Source organism: Teleopsis dalmanni, chromosome 1 (genome assembly GCF_002237135.1).
Source record: "Teleopsis dalmanni isolate 2A chromosome 1, ASM223713v2, whole genome shotgun sequence".
NCBI classification, from domain to species: Eukaryota; Metazoa; Arthropoda; class Insecta; order Diptera; family Diopsidae; genus Teleopsis; species Teleopsis dalmanni.
In genome coordinates this window covers 213144875-213168337 of record NC_051846.1, presented here as the reverse complement: position 1 = coordinate 213168337, position 23463 = coordinate 213144875, and the positions used below count along the sequence as shown (strand labels likewise).

General features: G+C 32.9%; 3 protein-coding genes across 5 annotated transcripts; 2 read left to right on the top strand and 1 right to left on the bottom strand.

The window, feature by feature from the left end:
* Nucleotides 1-652: 652 nt before the first annotated feature.
* On the top strand, nucleotides 653-1704 carry LOC119675686. Its single transcript, XM_038086894.1, has 2 exons — nucleotides 653-737; nucleotides 855-1704. The coding sequence occupies exon 2, from the start codon at nucleotides 950-952 to the stop codon at nucleotides 1469-1471; it is 522 nt and encodes a 173-aa protein (XP_037942822.1). The 5' UTR covers nucleotides 653-737; nucleotides 855-949; the 3' UTR covers nucleotides 1472-1704.
* A 4192-nt stretch (nucleotides 1705-5896) lies between these two features.
* Nucleotides 5897-9928, bottom strand: LOC119671834 (regulator of telomere elongation helicase 1 homolog). The gene is made up of 9 exons (XM_038082641.1): nucleotides 8812-9928; nucleotides 8431-8756; nucleotides 8169-8375; nucleotides 7698-8112; nucleotides 7395-7643; nucleotides 7192-7337; nucleotides 6975-7104; nucleotides 6472-6732; nucleotides 5897-6257 (listed from the first exon to the last, which is right to left on the bottom strand). Exons 1-9 carry the CDS (start codon nucleotides 9856-9858, stop codon nucleotides 6048-6050), a joined length of 2991 nt encoding a protein of 996 aa, XP_037938569.1. The 5' UTR covers nucleotides 9859-9928; the 3' UTR covers nucleotides 5897-6047.
* Nucleotides 9929-12218: 2290 nt separating this feature from the next.
* Nucleotides 12219-21548, top strand: LOC119671833 (integrator complex subunit 6). Of its 3 annotated transcripts, XR_005251844.1 has the most exons (3): nucleotides 12219-12550; nucleotides 21138-21248; nucleotides 21304-21548. XR_005251844.1 is itself a non-coding variant. In XM_038082639.1 (2 exons), exon 2 carries the CDS (start codon nucleotides 14910-14912, stop codon nucleotides 18201-18203), a length of 3294 nt encoding a protein of 1097 aa, XP_037938567.1. In that variant the 5' UTR covers nucleotides 12224-12550; nucleotides 14724-14909; the 3' UTR covers nucleotides 18204-18802. The 3 variants fall into 3 exon arrangements, 2 of the variants coding, with proteins under 2 accessions (XP_037938567.1, XP_037938568.1); XM_038082639.1 differs by lacking the exons at nucleotides 21138-21248; nucleotides 21304-21548 and adding an exon at nucleotides 14724-18802 and having other exon boundaries at nucleotides 12224-12550; XM_038082640.1 differs by lacking the exons at nucleotides 12219-12550; nucleotides 21138-21248; nucleotides 21304-21548 and adding exons at nucleotides 13830-14476; nucleotides 14724-18802.
* The last annotated feature ends 1915 nt before the right edge of the window (nucleotides 21549-23463 follow it).

Here is a 23463-nt window from a genome sequence, read left to right as displayed (position 1 = left end):
TGCATGAGCTGGGCAAAAACATAGTAGATAAGAGGCACTCTCATCGTCTTCTCCACAGCTGCGACAGGTTTGATTGAAAAGAGGACCAATTCTAGCATGCTTCCCTAGTTTATAGTGATCTGTAAGTAAACCTATTAAAAGACTTATATCTCTACGGGGTATCTCAATGAGAAGTTTGGATTTCTTTTTATCGGAACATGACCAGTTTGCATACAATAGCCTGCACATCGTTGAGTCTTTCCATCTTTTATTAAAAATAAATATATAACAACGTTATAAATAGTATTGATAGTTAATGCGAGCTATTTAAATAGCAAAAAATAAATATATATTATAAAATTAGGTTTTATTTCCGTTATTAGTTAATTATCACATTTGAAAATATGCTTCACTAGACAGTTAGTGTATGTTATTTTGATATTTAATATATGTTATTTGTAAATAAATATATTTAAAATATTTTCGGAAATATATTTTTTTATAAATTATTCGATTATTTTTTATTAATAATTAATTTTTATAAATGCACATTTACATTTAACGTCTCACAACGAAAATCAAAAATGCGTTAAGGCACGGATGTGGTCATTGCGCATTAGCACCAGTAATTCTCAGCTGCTCTCCCCATCCAACATAAACAACATAAAATGCATTACCCATGGTCGGGTAATGCCCATGATTTCAATCTCATTTGTTACTCGCAGGCAACAACACTTGTAACTACTTGCATAGAATAGGTAAAAGTTTATTAATTCTAAATTGCATTTATTGTGCATATAATAATAATGATAATAATAATAAAAAATAAATATGACAAGCAATAAGAAAAAATATTTATTTTTCTTTTCTCTCAGCAAATATTTCTGGAATAACTTGTGCCAAAAAGTCATCACAACGAAAGAAACAAAACTAACCTTGCCCTCATTTCGGTTAGAACACACATTTCGATATGGTTGAGGAAGGTGGTTGTCTGAGACAAAAGGGCGCATCAGTAGTTAATATTGCGAATGTCAAGGGCGGCAGATATGTGTGGACAGATAGGGAATTGCTAATGCATTTACAAAACTACACACCGCTAATATTGTTAATTGACTTTGTGGAAAAAACGCGCACTAAGCGCTTTTATGAAACTTCCGAACGTTACGAGATTTTAATGCTACTCTTCATCATGCGGAAGGGTGCACCATTTTGTGAGAATAAACGTTTTCCAGAGGAGTACTGGGTGAATCTATCGGTTGGACCAATTGCGGAAGCTTTTGATCGTTTGCAAGCTGCCATTGATATACCTGATCCACAACTGCCAATACATATGAGTGTTACTGATTTAACAAGCTGGAAGCAAATGTTTGATGCTTCAATGATGGATATAAGACGTTTTGCATACTTCACAGATCCAGTGCAGTTAGCTGACATTGGTGTGTACAATCGGTTGACATTCGAAGAGCGTTTCGGACTTCAGTGGAAGGAGTAATATTAACTTATGTTAGAGAGGAGAGAAGCAGCATAAAAAAAAACACGTAGCTAACAACAATAAGTAGAGCATGTTTATCAACCTGTTGTTGTCATTCAATAGTATATATGTATATATATATACTTATAGTTTTTTTAACAAATGTTTGAAATTAAAATTTGTGCCTTTCAACATGCAAACCTTTTTCGTGCAGTATGTGTACTTTGCCAAAGTGATAAACTTAAAATATGTTAAAACCCAATATATAAACATATATATAATAAATAATATATTGTAAAATACTTATGAAGTCATATATGTTCTAAATGTTATAAATAATTAAATTTAGCAATATAGTAAAACCTATAAATACTAATATTTAATTTTCAGAGTATTCAAAGTTTACAGACCTAAGTTTAAACTTAAGCTGAGTAGATATTAAAACAAAGAACTGTAAATGCATTAAATACTTAAAATATATATATATAAATATACTATACGACATTAGAAGAACTATAATATAGATAACTATAATATAAATAATATAAATGTTATTCATATATCGAACTGGGATTTATGTTCATTCGCAACACACACAGCAAGTTGGGTTCTCGTAAACTATCCGAACTATCCGTCTATTAATTGCAGTAACTGCAACAAAATTTTAGTAAGAGAGTGAGCTGGGGTGCTGAAAATGCATAGGTTCAAATTTGAAAAGAGAAACACAATGAAATAACAAAGTTATTTGAATTAATTCTTTCTTCTAATGAACGAAAACTTTTGATCCGAAAATAAGCACATAAAAAGGCACAAAACGATGGTTCGACGTTACTTAAAATCTTGTGAGGACCATGTTGCAATAAACATTAACAGCATGCAAGTACACCTAGTCTACTTCTAGTATCTATTAGATCCATATATAAAAATAATATATTTGTAATAATAAATAATAGGCCAACATTAACTTACATAATAGATATAAACCCCCTTAGTAAAGTAAGAAAATAAAGTAAAAGTTCTTAACAAATTAAGATTTTTATATTTATATCTGAGTGAAAGACTTGTATAATCACTGATCTTTGGCAGTTGCCTCAACCGGCAAAATTGAATTATAGCTCATATTGTGAAATTCACATCTGTTTTAAAAATTGCAAATGTTAAGATATAAACCACAAAAATTTTTTATAATTACTATATATGATTTTTATCTATTTTTTCTTACTACGTATAAGAGCTATATAAAAAACTATAATATAGATTTGATCTTAATTTCTCAATTATTTCTCGTAATGAAAACAGCTGCCTTGTACAGTCATGTGTCTAGTACGGTACCAATACAGTTCAACTTTTAATCGTCACATTCCACAATACCATACGCGATCAACTTATGCAATCCGATATATCGTATAACTGAAACTATCATAACGTACCGCATCGGTGTTCGTATGTACATATATCAAATAGACATTATATAATGAGGAAACAAATTATTTGTTTAGTTGTTTAAAAAAATCATAAAAAAATAATTAATTTTATAATAATTAGTTCCGTGAACATTGTAAAATACATAACCTGTAGTGATTTAGAGCTTTATATATAACTACCGACCCAGCGTTTTAGACCATACTACAGTTAAACAGATATTATACCAACTATATAAGGTGATTTTTGTGGTTCTGATCAAAATAAATCTAATTTTTCATCAGTTTTGGGTTCAATTTATATTCCATAGTGCGCAACAGATCATCGATTTCGATTACTTCAAGGAATATCAAAAAGTATGTATGCAAAATTTTGGTCATCCAATGCCAATCGATTGTTAATTGTTAAAATCTAGTATTTAGTATATTTGTGAATTAGAACATAAAGCTTCAGAAAGTACATTTTTATCAAATTGATATTTTTATATATCACATATATGGTATATAAAAGTGATGTTGTGTACATCGGGACTAATTATTCTTAGAGACATATATATAAATGGCTATCTCCCGATCAAGCAACACGAAACCAGATTGATCACTTCGTGATTGACGCAAGGCACGCTTCTAGTGTGCTGGACGTACGTTCATTCCGTGGTCCAAATATCGACTCAGATCACTACCTTGTCGCAGCCAAGGTACGCATGCGGCTTAGTACCGCCAACAACGTACGCTCCAATGTTCAGAAAAAACTAGACGTTAATAAGCTGCGATCACGAGAGACAGCCGAAGCCTTCGCCGCTCAGCTCTCTAGCCGATTAAACAACCAACCCTCCCGTCTCGATAATGCCGGTAGACAGTGGGGACATATCTCTCACTCCCTACGCACAACAGCGGAAGATGTCCTTGGTTTCAAACGTCCCCCACGGCGAAACCAATGGTACGACGAAGAGTGTCGCCAAGCTACTGCTGCGAAGAACGCGGCCTATAAAAGGACCCTGCAGTCAGCAGCAACGCGAACCGTGCATGAACAATATCGGGAGATGAGGAAGGTAGAGAGGTGCCTATTCAGACGGAAGAAACGAGATCAAGAAAGGCGCGAGCGAGAGGAAATCGAGGTGTGTAGAAATAGGAATGATGCCCGTAAATTTTATCAAAAAGTCAACCGTCTGACTCAAGGCTTTAAGCCTGGTGCATCAACCTGTAAGGACGAAAATGGTAATCTGGTTACAGATACGCAGAATGTACTGAAAGTATGGAAGGAGCATTTCTCCAAACTACTATCTGGCGATGATAACATCAACTCTGCCATTGAAGAAATGCCCTCTGTATCCCCAATCGAAAATGATGATGTTGAAATTCCACCACCTAGCCATAACGAAGTGCGTGTTGCTATACAGCGACTTAAGAACAACAAAGCGGCAGGCGCAGATGGCCTGCCTGCTGAATTGTTCAAGGCCGGCGGCGATATGCTGATAGGGTGCATGCATCAGCTTATCTGCAGAATATGGTTAGATGAAAGTATGCCCAGCGATTGGAATCTCAGTAGCCTTTGTCCTGTCTTGAAAAAAGGTGACCCGAGGATTTGCGCCAACTATCGCGGGATTAGCCAGATACCTGTCGCGTACAAGGTTCTTTCAACTGTACTGTGTGAAAGGTTGAAACCACATGCCAACTCACTGATTGGACCTTATCAGTGCGGCTTTCGACCTGGTCGCTCCACCATTGATCAGATATTCACACTGCGACAAATCCTGGAAAAAGCCCACGAACATAACATCGACACTCATCACCTTTTTGTCGATTATAAAGCAGCTTTCGATAGCCCCATTAGGGATCACGTTTACGCCGCAATGTCTGAGCTCGGTATCCCTCCAAAATTAATTCGACTTTGCAGAATGACGCTGAGTAATACCCGTAGCTCCGTCAAGGTAGGATCGAGTCTCTCTGAACCTTTTGATACCGTGCGAGGCTTCAGACAAGGTGATCCCTTATCATGTGACCTCTTCAATTTCGTCATGGAAGTGATCATGCGCAGGGCAGGTGTTCATCGTAATGGAACAATATTCTACAAATGTGTCCAGCTCCTTGCTTACGCCGACGACATTGACATCATTGGGCGTAGCAAGCGTGATGTTACAGCTGCTTTTGCTGCTATCGAAAAGGAATCTGCAAGAATGGGTTTAGCGGTGAATGAGGGAAAAACGAAGTATATGTCGGCTACTGGTAGAAATGTGCGTCGCTCGGACGCCGGGCTAGTGGCTGGCGACTATACTTTCGATTCTGTCAAGGATTTCATCTACCTTGGCACCGCCGTAACGAATACAAATGATGTCAGTCTGGAGATCAGACGAAGAATCACCATTGCTAATAGGTGCTACTATGGGCTCAGTAGGCAATTGGGATGTAGAGCTCTCTCTCGACAAACAAAACTTACGCTCTATAGGTCGCTCATCCTCCCTGTGCTTCTGTATGGCGCAGAAGCATGGACGTTATCACAGAATGATGAAGCAGCACTGGGAGTGTTCGAGAGAAAAGTTCTTCGTAAGATCTTTGGTCCTCTACGAGTTGGCGACGACTACCGCATTAGAATGAACCACGAGCTGTACGAGCTTTATCACGACATTGATATAATTCAGCGCATTAACATCCAGCGGCTTCGCTGGCTTGGTCATGTCGTGAGAATGGATGAAGACGCTCCGGCGAAAAAGGTGTTTGAAGCAGTAGTTGGCGGAAGAAGACGTAGAGGTAGACCGTGTCTCCGGTGGAGTGATCAAGTTGAGGGAGCACTAACTGGACTTGATATACGAGACTGGAGAAGGCGTGCACGCAGCAGAGGCGCCTGGGGAGACATGCTGCGTCAGGCCGAAACTCGGTAACGGGTTGTTATGGCCACATAAGTAAGTAAGACATATATATAAATGAGATTTTGTGTAGGGAGTCCTTATTCAACAAATTTTGATGTTATTTTTATGGAATATTATTGAATGCAAGAGAAATGAAATAATTTTTTAATTTTTAAAAATTTTTAATTTAATTTTATTTATTTACATTCAAAAGTAGTCTATTTTAGGTGTTGCAAACAGCACCTAGCACTAGTATCGCGCTATATATAATAAAAAAAAAATAACTGTAAGTGCATTAAAAACTTTATACAATATAAAATATTACAACAACTATGATATACACGACAATCGATCATCGAACTGAGATTTATGTTCATTTTTCAAAAAACGTCGCATTCCTCGCAGCATATACAGCAAGTGGGGTTTTCCTAATATATCCATTAGCAATGTCATTAAAGCATCGAATGTGTTATCACGTTTATAAGAGATAAGGGCGGCAGTAAATGCAGCAAAATTTTCCGGAGAAAGTGAGCTGCGAAGCTGAAAGTTATTAGAATTTAGATTACAAACTCAATTCAAGTAGGAAATTATTTAATATAAAACCATATTTTCCTTGTTTTTTCTTTTGTAACTAAGGAGCAAGACAAAGTATGAGATATACAATGTATTGATATTACAATACAATACAATACAATACAATGTATTGAAACTACAAACAAACCGTACAATACAATATATTATCTTTTTCACTCACCACTCTTAAAAACTCAACACGATTTTCCGGCGCTTCTTTATTATTATCTAAAGAAGACGATTCTGAAGCACACGAACTCGAAGAGGAGGAAGAAAATAGTGATGGCGACGTCGTAATACTAGAATTTTCGACTAATTTGTAACGTTTTTTTTTATTCATTTCAGAAATATTTAAATTGTTATTCAAAGTCGACGGTGAGCTTCTTTCGCGTTTATGAATTTTAACTAGTCCAGCATCGGAACTACTATTAAAATCAATTGTCTGCAAAAGAGTACTATTATAAAGAAATGATCGATTTTAAACTTAAAAAATAATAGAAATAGTAACTATGCTTTATATACAGAAATCACAGGGCTGTATCAATTATGTGAAAATATCTTATATCTATTACTATATCCAATAGTCAGTTTTAAACTATAGATTAATATCTGCATATAATTACTTTCAAATTTGCATATTATTTTTAACTAATATTATCTTCCTACTGGTAACTTCACCTTTACCTTAACGTTTGTATCTAAACGACTTATAAAATCCATGGCTGTTGGTGCTTGACTGCTGCTAGTCCGTCCCGCTGCTGCAGCATAATCAGCAGGCGACCAACTTTGTATGGAATTGGTGCTCTCAAGTTTTCTGAAATTGTTTCAAATATTTTCTTATATTATCTGTTATTGTTTCAATTTTTTATTATTATTATATACAGTCAAAAAATTTACGTACATTGCATTGTTTTGTGCCGTGTGATATTTTTGTTTAGATTCCATACTTTGTGTGGGATCTGAAAAATATTTACTCCGTACTATCTCTTCATCTTCAAGCGATTCTTTCACTAAATTTTCCACACTGCGCTCTACAGGTTTTGGTGTCTAAAATTTAATACATAAGCAATATATATATTTCTTCAAATTTTGTTTGCACAATACATTTTTATCTGCATTTTTATAAAATTCTCTCAACTCGCGCAATATGGGACCAAAATTTGAACTTTTTGGCGACGGTCCCAAGTGCCCACGTATCCACTTCGAAAGTTGTTGAACTTGAGATTGTTGTTGAAACCGCATATCACATAATAATATAGCACCATAATCGTGTCGATGTCTTATAACACGTCCAATTGCTTGGTTCACAGCCCTCGTTGCATCCAAGCCATACCATTCTTGACCACTTAACAGCTGCAAAATTTGAATATCATTTTAAGAATTATGTTCTTTAAATTTTATTTTTACTTCATTTTCTTTTGTTCGATTATCCTCCAAATAACGTCTTTTCAAAATAACTTTTGGATCTTTAAACGGAGGATATGGTAAACCGGTGATAATAACAGCACGTCCATTACGATCCGCAAAATCCAGACCTTCAGATACTTTACCTCGACAAACAGCCATAAAACATGCTCCTTTTGAGTCGCGTATAGCTTGATAAAATTCTTCCATTGTAGTTGTGAAACTTTCTTTGGTTCGTGGTTCAACAAAAATTGGTTTATGTCGACTTAGGTCTGACCATAAACCACTAGCTTGCCAAGAGTCAACACATTGATTTAATAATGGATATGAAGGGAAAAATACTAATAATCCATCAGGTACAATTCTCGACACATTTAATATGGTTTGCCCCAAGGAGCTTATATATTTTGGGTTATTACTGAAATATTAAAAATATGAAATATATTCGTAATTCATATCGAACATAAAACTCACCGATTCGCAAAATTAGATATCAACTGCTCTCGATCAGGACCAGTACCAATAATTTTTACATAAACCTGTGATTTGTTTACTATGTGTGGGTTTTCTAAGTGTTGCGCAACTGGAACAGCAAGTTCAGCAATGAGTGGCTTCAAAGGTGCTAACGTACCACTTGTAAGTATAATACTTCTAACATTTTTGTTTAAAAGCTCCTCCATTCTATTTTATTACTACAGGTTAACAAACTGTATTTTAATTGATAGAAATATCTTACCCAAATCCCGGATTAAAGCACCAAAAGTTTATTACTTTCGCTTTCGATGAAGATTTGGCAGCACCTACTTTCGAAAGCCACCCATCTTTATTGGTTCCTCCACGTGCTGTTTGTTGTTTTGTCTCTTCAATTTGTACATGCAATTTAAAACTCCGGAGTAGTTTTTCCATATTTTCCTCCTTGTGCATAAAAACAACGTTAAGCAGATCTGATAGTATCTGAAAACTACCACCCTTGCGAAATACAGAGTTAGTTGTTTCAACTGCTAGGAATTGTATAAGCTTTTCTAATAAAGCAGCAACTGTGCCAGCCGTGCTCTGACCAAACTAAAAAATAATTATCCATAAGATAAAGTATTTAAATATCTTTTTTAATACTTACATTTGCTTTGGCAAGTACTTCAAAAATATAAGAAGCTGGATATGTTTGTCCATCTACTCTATTGTCTACAGTGATATCGTCGACAGCTTGTTCAAGACCTAGCAACATTTCCTTAAGCAATGCTAAATCTTCAATAGTAAAATCTTTAGTTTCATCTTCCATGTCCTGTCCATCTCCGTTACTAAACGCTTTCATTATATGAGTAACGTCATCAATTGATTGTGCAATATCGGATGAACGTATTTGCACTGAAGCAGACTCCTCGCAGATCTTTTCAATGTTATGTGCTTCATCCAATATGATTATTGTATTCTTTAGTTCAATTTTATTTGCTTTTCTTGCTTTAGGGTCTAACAAATAATTATATGGCATGAATGTTATGTCCGCATCATCTACTAACTCTTTCGATGCGTAGTAGGGACAAATTTTAAGCTTTTGCCCAACTTTTACTAAATCTTCTATGTCCATAATGGTGGGACCACGCAAATCCGGATGATCCTTTTTCGAGTCTACTCGTGTATGAAATGAACATGTTTTAGTTTGTACGCGTAACTTACACATTTGTACTTTATTTGAATTCCCTTGCTCTCTCATTACCTCTGGGTGTATGCAGAGCTGATCCCTCGAACCAAGTACTACGGCCCGCATAAATGAATAAGCAGTGCGTTTTAACTCCTGCATTGCCTGTGTCAACTGCGAGTGTGTGCGTGAAGCATATATAATCTTTGGGACGCCCCAGTTACCTTTTTTGGAAGCATTCGAACTGCCACCCATAAAGGACACAGCTATTTCATTATTCACATTTTTAAAATTTGGTTCTTTACATTGCTTTATTAATTCATGCTTTAAATCATTTTTTCGTGATAATATCCATGCCAGGCTTGAGCACAGCAAACTTAACGTTTTTCCTGTACCCGTCGGAGACTCCAAAACACCGTTTGTGCCATCCTTTAAACAAATAATAACTTTTTCCATATAAGCTTTCTGCACATCGTACGGCTCAAACGGAAAATTGACAGAAACATCACCAATCATGTACTCCGGCATTGTTCAATGTTCATTAATTTTTTTAATATTTAATAAAAGTCATTAAATAGAATAAATATTATTTATCACAAAGACGTTTTGGCGGGATCTGTACAATATTTATATTTGATGTTTTCTGAACATATGATTTTTGCTTCTCTTACAGGGTACATCAACTATGATATATTATGTATTTAATATAAATGCATTCTTTTGATATAAAATTAATATTATATTAGTAATATTTATGTTAATATGTCATAGGAAAAATCATACTGATTTTATAAGTAAAATTTAAAGTGCTGGAACCTAAAATTTCTGTATTCGAAAAAATCTTATTAATATAATGTCAAGCTCAATCATGACAAAAATTCATTTGTGTTTGTAAAAAGTGCACACAAATAGTTATATGGTTAATTAATAAATAATAAAGGATAAATCATAAAATAAAAAATAAAACATTTTAACTTCTTATCTATTATCTAAAGCATATCATTTTTATTAATCCATCAATCACCTACGTTAAGGTGCATTCACACTAAAGCAATCACTTGCGAACGAGTGAACATTCGCAGGTAATCCCTGGTGTGGATGTATCTTAAAATGCTGTAAGTGCGATATGTCTATTTTTACACATGAAAACTGTTCGTAAGGAATATTCTAAATAATATTTGGTGTATTTGAAAATTTTTATCATTAATATTGATTCTTAAATTTTAATAATATATATGAATAGATTTTTTATTGAAAGCGTGTATAAGCAAGGTATCAGTACATATACAAGACTCGATTGATGACTCGACCAAGGACGTTTGCAGAAAAAGTGGACAAATTTGTGTTGTAAGCATAATAACAGCAGTTGACTCTGTTAATAATAATATAATAAATAATAATACATAAAAGATAAGCAACCCTTTAATACAAACGTACGACAGCTTACAACTTCTAATGACATATTGTGAGGAGTACTATTCAAATACTTGAATTAACAGTTCAATCAATGTAAGCAACATTAAGCTATAGTTTCTGACATCAGTAACTAACAATTATTACTGCAGTTCTAATATATAGGCTACAGTAATCAGCGACTTTTGCTCAATCATACGCAGTACTACAGAAATCCATTTGCTTAATAGTGCGTTGAACAGTGATTGTAAGTGATTATAAGATTTATTTAATTGAACATTATTCGTACTATTAAATAATCAATAAACAATTTTTTTTCTTTAATCATTTTCATATCAATAAATTGAATAGAAAATGTGAAACAGAATCTTTGGAAATAATTAGTTGTTAGTAAACTCTTTGATCAACTGTCATACGAGAAATACAATATATGTTATTGTACATATATGTACTTTATAGATCTTGTACTTGTAGCAAAGCTGAGTAAACATTATCTCATTCTTTATTAATAGATGTGTAATATAGTGGTGCTATTCATTTTTAAAATATTTTGTAAATACTGAATAATAACATTACTTGACATTACTCACAGTCTACCAACCTAAAACACAATTACTGTGTAAGTCTATAATATAATAACTATGTACGTTTAAATCATGCAAAGAAATTACAAGTATTATATGCCAGTTTATAAAGTGCAATTTTATGATTTTATAAAAATAGACATAAAATAATTTTCATTCGTGTATATTTCATATGCTACAAAAATGTTTTCACTGACTTAATAAGATATTTCTCCCACATATACGGTAACCATTAGGCCTAAGTGGATCTACTAGAGATCACCGGTATAACCTAACCTAACCTAGTAAGATATTAGTGGAATATACAATCTTGAACAACGAGCTCGATAACCGAGTAAAACAAAATATATTTAGCGGGTATGTATATTATTGTTACCATATACTCGGATACTAAGATATTCGGATAGTAAAAGAATTAATAAAACCGTCGTCAGAATCGTAAAAGAATAAGAATGATTAATTTGTGTATTATTTTATTTTATTTTAAATGCTATATATAAAGATAATACGGTATATTAGAGCTTGCACCTCAACCATCGGAAATATCTAATTTCAAGCCGCACTGCTAAAAATTATATGTGATTAATATTTAGACTTAGACAAAATTTTTACGTCCGAATGCGTTATTTTCGATTTTGTGTGAAAATAAAAATTCGTTTAGATTAGTCAAAATGTGAAAGTGTAAGCAAAATTTTTGCTATAGTTTAGTCAATGCAGCCACAGTGTAAGAACAAATTTATCACACTCACAATACCCATATAAATATGACATCAAACTACAAAATTTTGTATTGTACCATTTAATGTCAAAATTTTAAGATGTATTTTTTAATTATTTTACATTGAAATTATAACAAGGTTTTTATTTGCATTAATTTAAATAACAATTACTTTTTTAACTCTGATAAGGTATAATAAAATATTTGAATTTATTTTTCTGACAAAAATATATCCACACAATTTACGTATACAGTGCGCATATTTTGCTGGAAAGTAAATAATGCAAGGAAACTGATAAAAACGAGATACAACATTTTTTCATTAGTTTGATTATTCAGTTCGTTGTTCGTCTTTGTAGTGTGCGGTTGTGTCTTTAATAATATTGAGTCGTAGAAGAAGAGTGGAACCAGAAAATAAAACAAATTACTCGCGCTCCGGTGGTGATAAATTTTGTAGTAAGCAAAATCAAAGAATCGAGCATACAAAAAGAAAAACAACAACAAGGTTTGTATTCTTCGCTCTCTTCTGTGTGTTCCCCGCTCTCTTCATACTATTTAAGTTGTATTGTTGTTGGAGTTGTGTATTTGCTTGCCCCCACTTCTGCATGACAGAAATTTTTTAACGCCTCTTTAGCACTGTGTAGTGTTGTCATATGGAAAGCCTAGAGAAGTTTTTTTGCCATCAGCACAAACGAATCAGTGATATACAAGTTTAAAAAAAATTTAAAGCAAACAAAATCTATTATTTTAAAATAATACACGGCTGCTGTTACAATTGAAGTATGATTTTTTAACAAATACTTTGAACTTCACTTCAACTCCAAACAGTAAAGGGTTTGTTTACATTTCGTGCTTATATCAAAAAATGTGATTTGTGTTAAATTACAGCACTGTAAACATGAGTGCAAAAATTAAAAGCGGTGTGATGCAGTTAAGCTTCACGGCAATTTGAATGTGTAACTTTTAAATATTTAAATCGGGAACGTTATCCTGCTATACTAATGTGCGTTGACATTTCACGTCGCCTGTAGCTTTGCGTCTTGCATTCTCATTTTCAAATGCAATCTTCTGTCAAATAATACATTGGTAGCCAATGGGTCATCTCGCTTCCACGCACGTGAAATGTGTTCTCCTATAATTCTAAAGAAGAGCTGCCAACAGCTCTAAAAGTAATAGATATATATAATTAACGAAATGTGAACTCATAGGGTTCAATTAAGATTATGATCATATAAAAATAATCAAATCATAATTTAATGAATTACTATTCACTGATTAGAAATTACTGTATCCCTAAGTTTGTGACTAATTGTTTTGTTTGTATATTAATGGAAATACCAACAATTCTAAGCTATACTGAGTTGGTTGGTAATGGTTATACTTAAAGACAACATTTGTGTATATAATTCAGTGTAAAATTATTAATGTAGTGATATATGTTACGTCATTAACGAAAATTTACTTTGTATAGCATAGTTTAAATATAGATTGCAGTAAGCTTTAATTACATGTAGTATAGGTAATTATTCTGTTAATAGTCCGAAAATAAGAATTAAGCACTTAAATATGGCTTATGTTTTTAATTAAATACTTAATATATATATAAAAGTTTATGATGTGATATACATTTTGATACATAAGCAAGTCTTTAAAAGAATATGCAATGATGGCAACTCTAAACAACATATGTAACTGTGCTTTCAATTGGTTTCTTCTCTCAATTGTTAGCTATTTACTCTCGTGAAAATTGTACTTGTCAAAAACTGAAGTAGAAAAATTATCATTTGAAATTTGTGTCATTTGTTGACTGACGGCCAGGCCAAGGTATAGGGAAAGCTTAGGTGGACAAGATGCAGTAGTAGAACAGTATTAGTTGTAAAAAATTTGATAAGAAAAACTAATTATTAATTATCACTTCAGTTGATATGAATTCTAAATTAAAAACTTTTGAAGCGAATGTGTTTTATCAAATTTGGATGCTGGAGAGATGATATATGAAGTTGCGTACCTACGTACCTATTCTCCAATAGTGTTCAGAACTCTGCTACTTTCGGTCAATTTAACACACTAGTGTTCTAACGAACTTAAAAATACCTTGAAGTATTTGCTACGTCATAAAAATAAACAATAAAAAATCAAATGTGTACAGTTTATATGCGGAGGTTGTGACGATTGCTGTTCTGTTCAAATCAACAGGCGGATTTCAGATTCAGATGAAATTTCTGAATTTCAGATTTCAGAAAAAAGGAGTGCTTTGTAGTGATCATTTAAAACCGTGCTAATTTCTCAAAGTTCAACATTATCTGATTTGTGAATTGAAGAATTAAATTCAATTAATTTTTAAATTATTTTTTAAAAAGTTTTGTGTTATGTTATCAAATATATCACGTCGTTATTAATACGTTCAGCTCTTATATCGGTTGTTGGACCGGTAAGTGATAATAAATAAAGTATAAATACTGGAAGTATTCACCCAAAAGTTATATTTCGCAGGATTTGACTCAAATGATTAATATTTATTTATTGTTAATTAAATTTAAAAAGTAATTTCTTTCAGTAAATATAGATAACTATTTACTGCAGATCTCCTCACCAACTCCTTTTTACCCATTTATATTTAACTAATCAAGGTAATTTCAAGACTTAAAAATCCTTTTCTTTTATTTATACATTTGCAGATTATTTTGGCAGTTTTTTTTCCGATGACAACAGAAGTAACTCAAATGTTTCATTTAATAGGCACAGTAAAACATAAAATTATATAAAATTAAATTAATTCAAACAAAAGAAAAGAAAAAAAAACATTTACTAATCGAAATCACATAAAATCTGTGATATACTCCCGGTGGTATTGTTTGGGAGCAATGACAATTATACTATTTTTGGTCGACACCTCGGCATCGATGTGCCAACGAGCTTATATTAATGGCGTACAGAAGTCGTACTTGGATATTGCGAAGAGCGCAGTGGAAACGTTTTTGAAATACAGGCAGCGTACACAAGATTGTCTAGGAGACCGATACATGCTGTTGACTTTTGAGGAACCACCATCTAATGTGAAAGCAGGTTGGAAAGAGAACCATGCAACGTTTATGAATGAATTAAAGAATCTTCAGAGTACAGGCCTTACCTCAATGGGGGAATCTTTGAAAAACGCGTTTGATTTACTTAATCTAAATCGCATGCAATCAGGAATAGACACTTATGGTCAGGGTAGATGTCCTTTTTATTTGGAACCTTCAGTAATAATTGTAATAACTGATGGAGGAAGATATTCATATAGAAATGGTGTGCACCAAGAAATTATTTTGCCTCTTAACACTCAGATCCCTGGTACCAAATTTACTAAGGAGCCATTTCGTTGGGATCAACGTTTATTTTCGTTAGTTTTGCGCATGCCAGGAAACAGAATAGACGAACGTGTAGAGAGTAAAGTTCAGCATGATGATTCGCCTATAGAACGTATGTGCGAGGTTACAGGTGGTCGTTCTTATCGCATACGGTCGCAATTTGTATTAAATCAGTGCATTGAGAGCCTAGTGGCGAAAGTTCAACCTGGTGTTGTATTACAATTTGAACCCATGTTACCAAAAGAAAGTATTTTGAATGAGGCATTGCAAGATATTGTATTTCCACCCGTGAAGAAAATGATATTAGTGCATAAGCATGTGGCGCAAAAAGCGTTCCCAATCGGTTATTGGCCACTGCCGGAACCATATTGGCCCGACTCAAAAGCTGTTACGCTTCCACCTCGTGATGCACACCCCAAGCTCAAAGTAGTAACACCAGGTATTGAAGAGCCTCAAATGGTACGCAATTTTCCAGTAGATAAATACGAAATTGAAGCTAGTCCTCTTACAATGCAAATTTTACAAAAACGAGATCCGAACAAATGCTGGCAAGTTATTATATCGAATGGGATGCATGGGTTTGAGTTACCGTTCGGATATTTAAAAGCAGCACCAAATTTTAATGGTGTGCATTTGTATGTTTTAGCTTATAACTATCCCGCGCTGCTACCTCTTCTACATGATCTAATACATAAATATAATATGAGCCCGCCAAACGATCTCATGTACAAATTCAACTCATACGTTCGTTCAATTCCGCCGTATTATTGTCCTTTTCTACGTAAAGCTTTGATGAATATTAGTGTTCCATATCCCTTAATCCAGTTCTTTCTGCCAGAAAATGTTGATAACTATTTATCACCAAACATAGCTAACCAATTGAAGCACATCAAGAACACAGCAAAGCAGGAACAGGAAAATCTATGCATGAAAGTGTATAAACAATTAAAGCAACCAAAACCGCCTTATCGTCAATTGGAAACAGCAAAATTAAACACTGGAGTACAACTCCGGCGAGATCTCGTACGACATCCAGGCTTAAGAGAAACTTTTGCTAAGATGCATGCAGATATAGAATTTTTTGAATATCCCACTTTGTTGGTACCACAACTCACACGCATGCCATCTGCTAAATCATATCGAAATCCTTTTGATATACCTCGACGCGATTTAATTGAGGATATTGGACGAATGCGAGAAACGCTAATGCGGCCCACACCAACAAGCTTAGTAGCTAAGGATTCAGGCCATTGTTTACCAATTGCTGAAATGGGCAATTACCAAGAATATTTGAAAAATAAAGATAATCCACTGCGTGAAATTGAACCAACTAATGTAAGGCAGCATATGTTTGGTAATCCCTATAAGAAAGATAAGCACATGGTTATGGTAGATGAAGCTGATTTGGGTGAAGTGGCGCCAATAAAAACAAACAATGGAGCAGGTGGTCCGGGTCCGTCTGGTAGTATGCCTGGAATTGGTCCCAAAAAAATAGATGGTGCAAGAGCACGTAAACGTAAAGCAGGCCCCATACGTAAGGATTTTGTGTTCCGACGTACTTCAACCGACTCTCGGCCTAATACGCCTAGTTCAAGCATATCATTAGCAGGTTCTTCTGTTGCTTCGATGTCAGATTTCGATGATGAAAGCATGTCGGACACTTCTTCGATTTCCTCCGGTTTACCAGATGACGTTGAACAAGTGGGCTTTGATTTCAATGAAGAGGAGCCAGCCGATCCAGATTTCCCCCTGAATGGATTTGTTCGAAACTTTATCAACGGCATTAATGATGATGTAAACTGTGATAATGAAATTGGTGCTCCAACAGCAATAGGCATTGCTCTAAATAATAGCAGTAGCAGTAGTAGCAGTTATACAGCGCATATTAATAACTTAGTTAATTCAACATCATTAGCACTTAATAATAATAATGGAATACCAATTCTGCATGCTCCGACATCAAATTTATTAATAAATCCATATTTGAATACTTATGGTCAGCAAACTCTTGTCGCCGAACCGACGATACATACGGGAGTGGTACCGACACCTTCTGCAATAGGCACAGCAATCCCACTTGGGCTACATCAAGTTAATGGTAATGGTACAACATTCAATAACGTAACTTCTATTCCACAGGCATCGCCGGCACCTATTATTCCAGCACCTATAACGACACCAGTTACGTTTTATCCACATAACGATATAAATGACGCGCAAGAAATTTCACGTATACTGCAACAGTGCCATAATGGCAGTCCAAGTATATCATCTACAGTCAATTCTAATACAGATCAGATAACGTCTACGGTGTTCAAAAAAGAAATTAAAAAAGATATAGACGAAACGCTGATGCCACCTCCCGCAGCGACAGTAACCAATACTACAACGCATTTAAAAAGCTTTGATAGCCTTAAGCGAGAGCCCGTATCGATAACAACAAGTAATTCAAATTCAAATTCAAATTCAAACCATATAACAAATAACAACCACAACACAAAGCGTAGAAAGTCCCGTTCCATCTCTCCTGCTACTCCGCAACAATTATTCACAGTCGAAGATCGAGAAATTGCGCGGAAGCATAACATTGAAGTACGTACACAGGTGTTTAGTGATATTCGCAGACCCGGGCGTAACTATGCACAACTCATAGAACATCTTAATCTTGTCAAGGGTGACAACGATATGAAATCAAACTTTGTGCAAATGTGCATCAGCGAGTCATTACGGTTTAGGAGAAGACAAATGGTCAACTGCATAAAAGATTGGTGGGACAAAAACCAAAAACAATGTCAGTCAAAAAGTTAACAGCTACCCTGCGGGAATTAGGCTAAAGCTTCGTATTAGAAATACGTAATTTCCAACAATGCCCGACACGTTCACAGTTAGATCTCCTCTTTACATTGACTACACGTCACTGGAAGAACACACATTGATAGAATGTTTTAATCAGAGACTAGAACACAGACTACACGTGGTTGCTTGCTTTATTTTTTTCTTTTTGTTTTTGGTACCAATCATTTCTGTTCCACCATTGAACTTCACATACCAAAATTATTGCTTGTTTGTTTGTTTATGTTCTCACAAACCGATCATACGCTCCCATATCAGACCAGACCAGACCACTCGAACGTAACGTCAGACTGATAACTAATAAACCAACACAGAGCACACACACACAGTTCATTCATATCCTCAACGGCTTCGTATTTCGGTAGGATTTGATTTCTTAATTTAAACGGTTCCTTTTGATTCATATTTTTTGTTATCAATGGCGATGTTTCGGTTCTATGCCGGGTATTAAGTTAAGCACAAGATTGACTCGCTCGCTTCTTTCTAATAAACTTGTAAATAACATAAATAAGAATAAGTAATGTTTTAGATATTTTAAAAATATTTAATCCTTAAAGTATTTTTATCAAAATTTTTAGTAAGTGTAAAAAAATGTAGAAATAAATGATAGCATAAAATAATTAAATTTTAATTAAATATTTTGTAAAATCCTTAAAAAATGATTTTTCCAATTAAATTAATTGTTTTGTTGTGTTGAAAGTAATTTATAAGAAATTTTTGAATATTTTTACTTTAAAAAACATGCGTTATTTTTTATTTTTATAAAGAAAGTTAATTAAATTACTTTTATACTAAATGAAAATGAAAGTTAAATGCAAATATAGAAAAATATATTGAACTTTAAGTAATACATTTTGCTCAAACGGGCTAAAATGTTTTATTGGGGATTAGATATAGATATGATCCGAATTCTCTGGAATAGACTTAATTTTAGAAAAAAGAAATATTGTATTTTATTTTCAAATTAGAGAGCACCTTCTCCATCTAATGGAGTACTATTTGGTTTCTATACAGTATTTTAAATGTCACGGTACATAAATCACATTAGGGTTTCGTTTTGTAATTCCAGCTTTTCTAATAAAAGATTCTTTTCAAAGTTGCCAATTTTATTCGCAACAAATATTTGCTTGGTTCAAGCAAACCTTTTTGATTTGATACAAAACTTCAAATGCTTTACTAAACAAATTACTTCGAAATTATAAATAAACTTAAATGCTTACATATTTTATTGTATAATAAATAAATAATACAACATTTTAAATTTTTATAAGGAAACATAGCATTGTTTTAGATTTAAATTTATTCTATTTTGTGGTTTTCTCTTCTATTATATTGCACGTCAACTGTTATACGCTGCGTTGTACTTTGCTAAATTTGCGCGAGAATTTGAAAGCCATCTCATACTTGTATGGTTTGTGTGCTTGATAGAATTTCAAAGCATTTCCCCTTCAGAGACCGTTTTACAATATCGTATACGATCTTTGGTATAATAACCACTTCTTACAGCTTAGATCTTAGGTGTTAGATGTCAAATATCAAATATCAATCTATAATCTTTAGCTATCTTAACAGTTATCACAGCAGAGAATGAATCTTGCTGTGTATAGTGTTTATAACACTTTCACAATATGAAATTCTATCCCTGGGATGCCCATCCATACATGTATAATAATGATAATAATGAACAGGTAAGTAATGCCCCACACCTTCTGTTGGACAATTTCTTTTCTGTTTTTTAACTTCATTTATTAATATTTCATATTATCGCTATTTAAAGCGAATAAATAAACTATCTTTAACAAAAAATAATCGTGCTCATTTATTTATTTCGTTTGGTAGCAGCTACTGCACTTAAAGAAATATATTTTTAAGGATTACTGCAAGGTCTAGTATATGAAATGTTAATTAAAATAATCAATGATACCAAGATCCTTAAACATAACTGTAGATAACATACAAATTTAATAAGCTCTGGCCTCTAGGACTCTACTTCTGACTGAAGTAGCAGAATATAGTAATACTAGGCAGTTAAAGGGAGGATGGAGAAAATTCCAAATTGTTGAGGAGTCCTTTTAAACTCCATTGGTGTTACTTTGGTTTTGCTAGTAATTTACTTATAGATAATTGTGTTATATGTGAATAAGGACTGGGAGAGAGGTTATGAAAAAAACAGATGCGCATTTTCATATGTCCATCATCGTAGCAGGACCATAAGCTTTAAGTAGATTTCAATTTTTTTCTGCTTTATCTTTTCCAACCTAATCTGATTCTAAGCAAATAGATAAATGACGTCTATAATTATCCTAACAATAATTAACGTTCACATTTTACCTTATTTGATGTATTCAAACTATAATATTTTTCTATAATGTGACAGTATGATACTCTATAGAATAACTAGTGGTTCTATATACATTAGAATACAGCACTCAGATCATTTTAACTTCATTAGCGTTTTTAAAGCTAATCACGAGTTTTGGCAAGATTCATTTTCTAATCTATGTGTTTATATGTCGATGTTATTACTTTAATCTGTGTTGCTTGCTTTTACAGGTCAAAATTCTTTTTCTATTCTGTATTAACTCCCATATTTTGTGTAACAGCCATACCAAATGGACTTCAACAATTTATGTATTACTATTCTTTTAAAATAAATGAAACATCTACCTTGTGAATAAGGTTAAGATCAATTGCTTTATCCCTTTTAACAGTACCAATTGTCAAGTTACTGACAAATAGACAAACCAAATTTGCAGGATTATAGTAGTATAGTTAGTATATTGGATTGTGCCACTTTCAGGTTAACTGTGTCTAAGCAAAAATTTTGGACACATAATCTTACCAGCTTTGAAATATTAATTATTAATCAATTATTTCGTTGAAGGGCAGTTCTGGAAAGAATCAAGCAAATGATTACCACAACAGAGATGTTAATGAGAACAATTCCTTGGTTCTTGAACTAACTATTCTTACTAACTATTATTGTAAAATCAAATCCAAGTAAGTTGAAAGTTTTTCTTCAAAAAAAAAATTTACTATTAAGTGAATCTTCCAGTTGCACCGAAATTTTTATTGCCTCTTGGCCGTAAATGCTCAAAAAAAATGGAATCTTTGTTATAAAAAATAAAAATCAAGTAAATGACTAACACTGAAATTATTTAAAATATGAAAAATATATATTTTGGCAAATTCTGTACGAAATAAATGTCATCAACAATTTTCCACCCACACCACACAGCAAAAAACACAAAATTCGAATTTCTGCTTAACTCGCAGTGATTTTGATTGATTTGTTGAGGAGAAAGCAAATATAACAATTATATTATATTTTTTTATTTTTTTACTTATTAGCAAGAAATACATTTTTTTATAAAATTAAATTAGATATTTTTGATTAAATCTCTTGAGTCTGAGTCTCCATAGTCGCGCTGTGGTGGATCGAACGGCTGTTCTAGAAGAATTTATAATTCGCCTCGTTTCCACAACCAAATACGATTTGTTGTCGTGATGTAAAAATGTGAGGGGCACCGCACTCTTCTTCTTGAATCACATTTTATTATTGTTCAATATAAAAATATTCTTATGACTACGACTGCGTATTTTTTATGGCAATATTTTAATTATTTATAAAATAATTTCCACTAAACAAAAACTTTTTTGTCATTCTTATTCATAAAAATACTTTATGCGTATATAGTTTTTATTTTATTTGATGTATTATAAAAAAATATGTAGGTTGCTCTATTTCTAATTATAGAATCATTCAAACCTGACAGACAGTTTGATCTCGCCAACTTATTTGCTGTTACACATGTGACGTCATTGTTTCGTGATAAATATTATAGTTGCTGCTGTCGCCGCTGCTACCTACAATAAAATATTGTTCAGTCTGTTTATTTCTCATCAATAAAATATTTAAATGTAATATTTGTTTATAAGCGAAAAGTTGCCATACACCATATAAAATATATTACCTTATCATCCCATTTCGGGTTGATTACCGGTTACTCCTACACGCTGACAATTCTTTTTTTATTATTTTTAATATACACAACACTGTTTTTGAGCGTTAATATTTTCAATAATTGAGTGGAAGAGAACACAAAGTAGAATTCTGAGTGAAGTTGGGTTTCCTCATACCCTTCACACAAATATGATAGAAACATTTTTGCCTTGATGCGTATTTAGTTTCTCGAGATACTTGTAGTTCAGTGAAGTAGATATCGAAGATCAACTGTAAAATATATATTTTATTAATAACAACGATGAGATGAATCGATTTGTCGATCCAAGTATGTTGGCTTGTTGTTATATCTGATTCAATACAAAATAATCTCTGAATTTACTAGAAAGAAATACAATTTTCTTATGAAATTTTTCTTGAAAATCTTGAATATGGCTGTCGCATTTAAATGTTCTGCAAATATTCAATTCTGCAAATATTCGTTGTTTAATCTGTTAAGTAAGCGTTATTTAAATATATATTATCATATATTTAAGTAAAATAAATACAAAATTTTATTACAGAAAATAATTTAATGTTGAGTAAGTATTACTTAATATGTCATATGTTTATTTCGACAGAGAAATATTAAATATATATATGGTATTATGTATTGTATGTATAGAGCACAAACGGCGTGACCATAAGTGTCTGTATAACATGATCCATAATGAAGGCTTGCCAAAAATATGGAAAATATTTCTCAGTGCAGATAATATATATAATCATATATATATATATATATATATATATACATATATATTTATTTATATATTTAAATATATATTAAACACAAAATTTTATTAATGATAAATAATAATAATGTTGAAAGTACTTAACCGATTTCAATTTGTTGCAATAAACGCTATTTAAATAAAGATAAAAATCTTTTAGCTTTAAACAAATATGAAGTACCGCCAGTTGCGCATATAACAGCAATAAAAATAAACGAGTAAAAATTATATAAAAACCAGTAAAAAGTAAATATTTAAAAAAGCGATACCGTAATCCATGGAAAGCTTTTTCCTTATTTTGCTTACTGGGTTCAAATGCAATTCACTCAATTAATTTGTGCTCGGTGTTCTGTGATATGAAAAAAGAGGATGAAGAAAAACACTCGTGTATTTTAGAATGAATTTATATACGTTTTACAACACTGTTTTGCACACAATTTCACTTTTGGCTTAATAAAAGCACTGGTCTTGAGTGAAA

What these genes read in the sequence shown, in the direction of transcription:
- LOC119675686 (XM_038086894.1), top strand. Translation starts at nt 950, where the DNA reads ATGGTTGAGGAAGGTGGTTGTCTGAGACAAAAGGGCGCATCAGTAGTT.
- LOC119671833 (XM_038082639.1), top strand. Translation starts at nt 14,910, where the DNA reads ATGACAATTATACTATTTTTGGTCGACACCTCGGCATCGATGTGCCAA.
- LOC119671834 (XM_038082641.1), bottom strand. Translation starts at nt 9,858, where the DNA reads ATGCCGGAGTACATGATTGGTGATGTTTCTGTCAATTTTCCGTTTGAG. An exon ending in ATATCTAATTTTGCGAATCG is followed by an intron (nt 8,113 to 8,168) that starts GTGAGTTTTATG and finishes TTAATATTTCAG; the next exon opens with TAATAACCCAAAATATATAA. An exon ending in GTTTAGATACAAACGTTAAG is followed by an intron (nt 6,733 to 6,974) that starts GTAAAGGTGAAG and finishes ACTCTTTTGCAG; the next exon opens with ACAATTGATTTTAATAGTAG.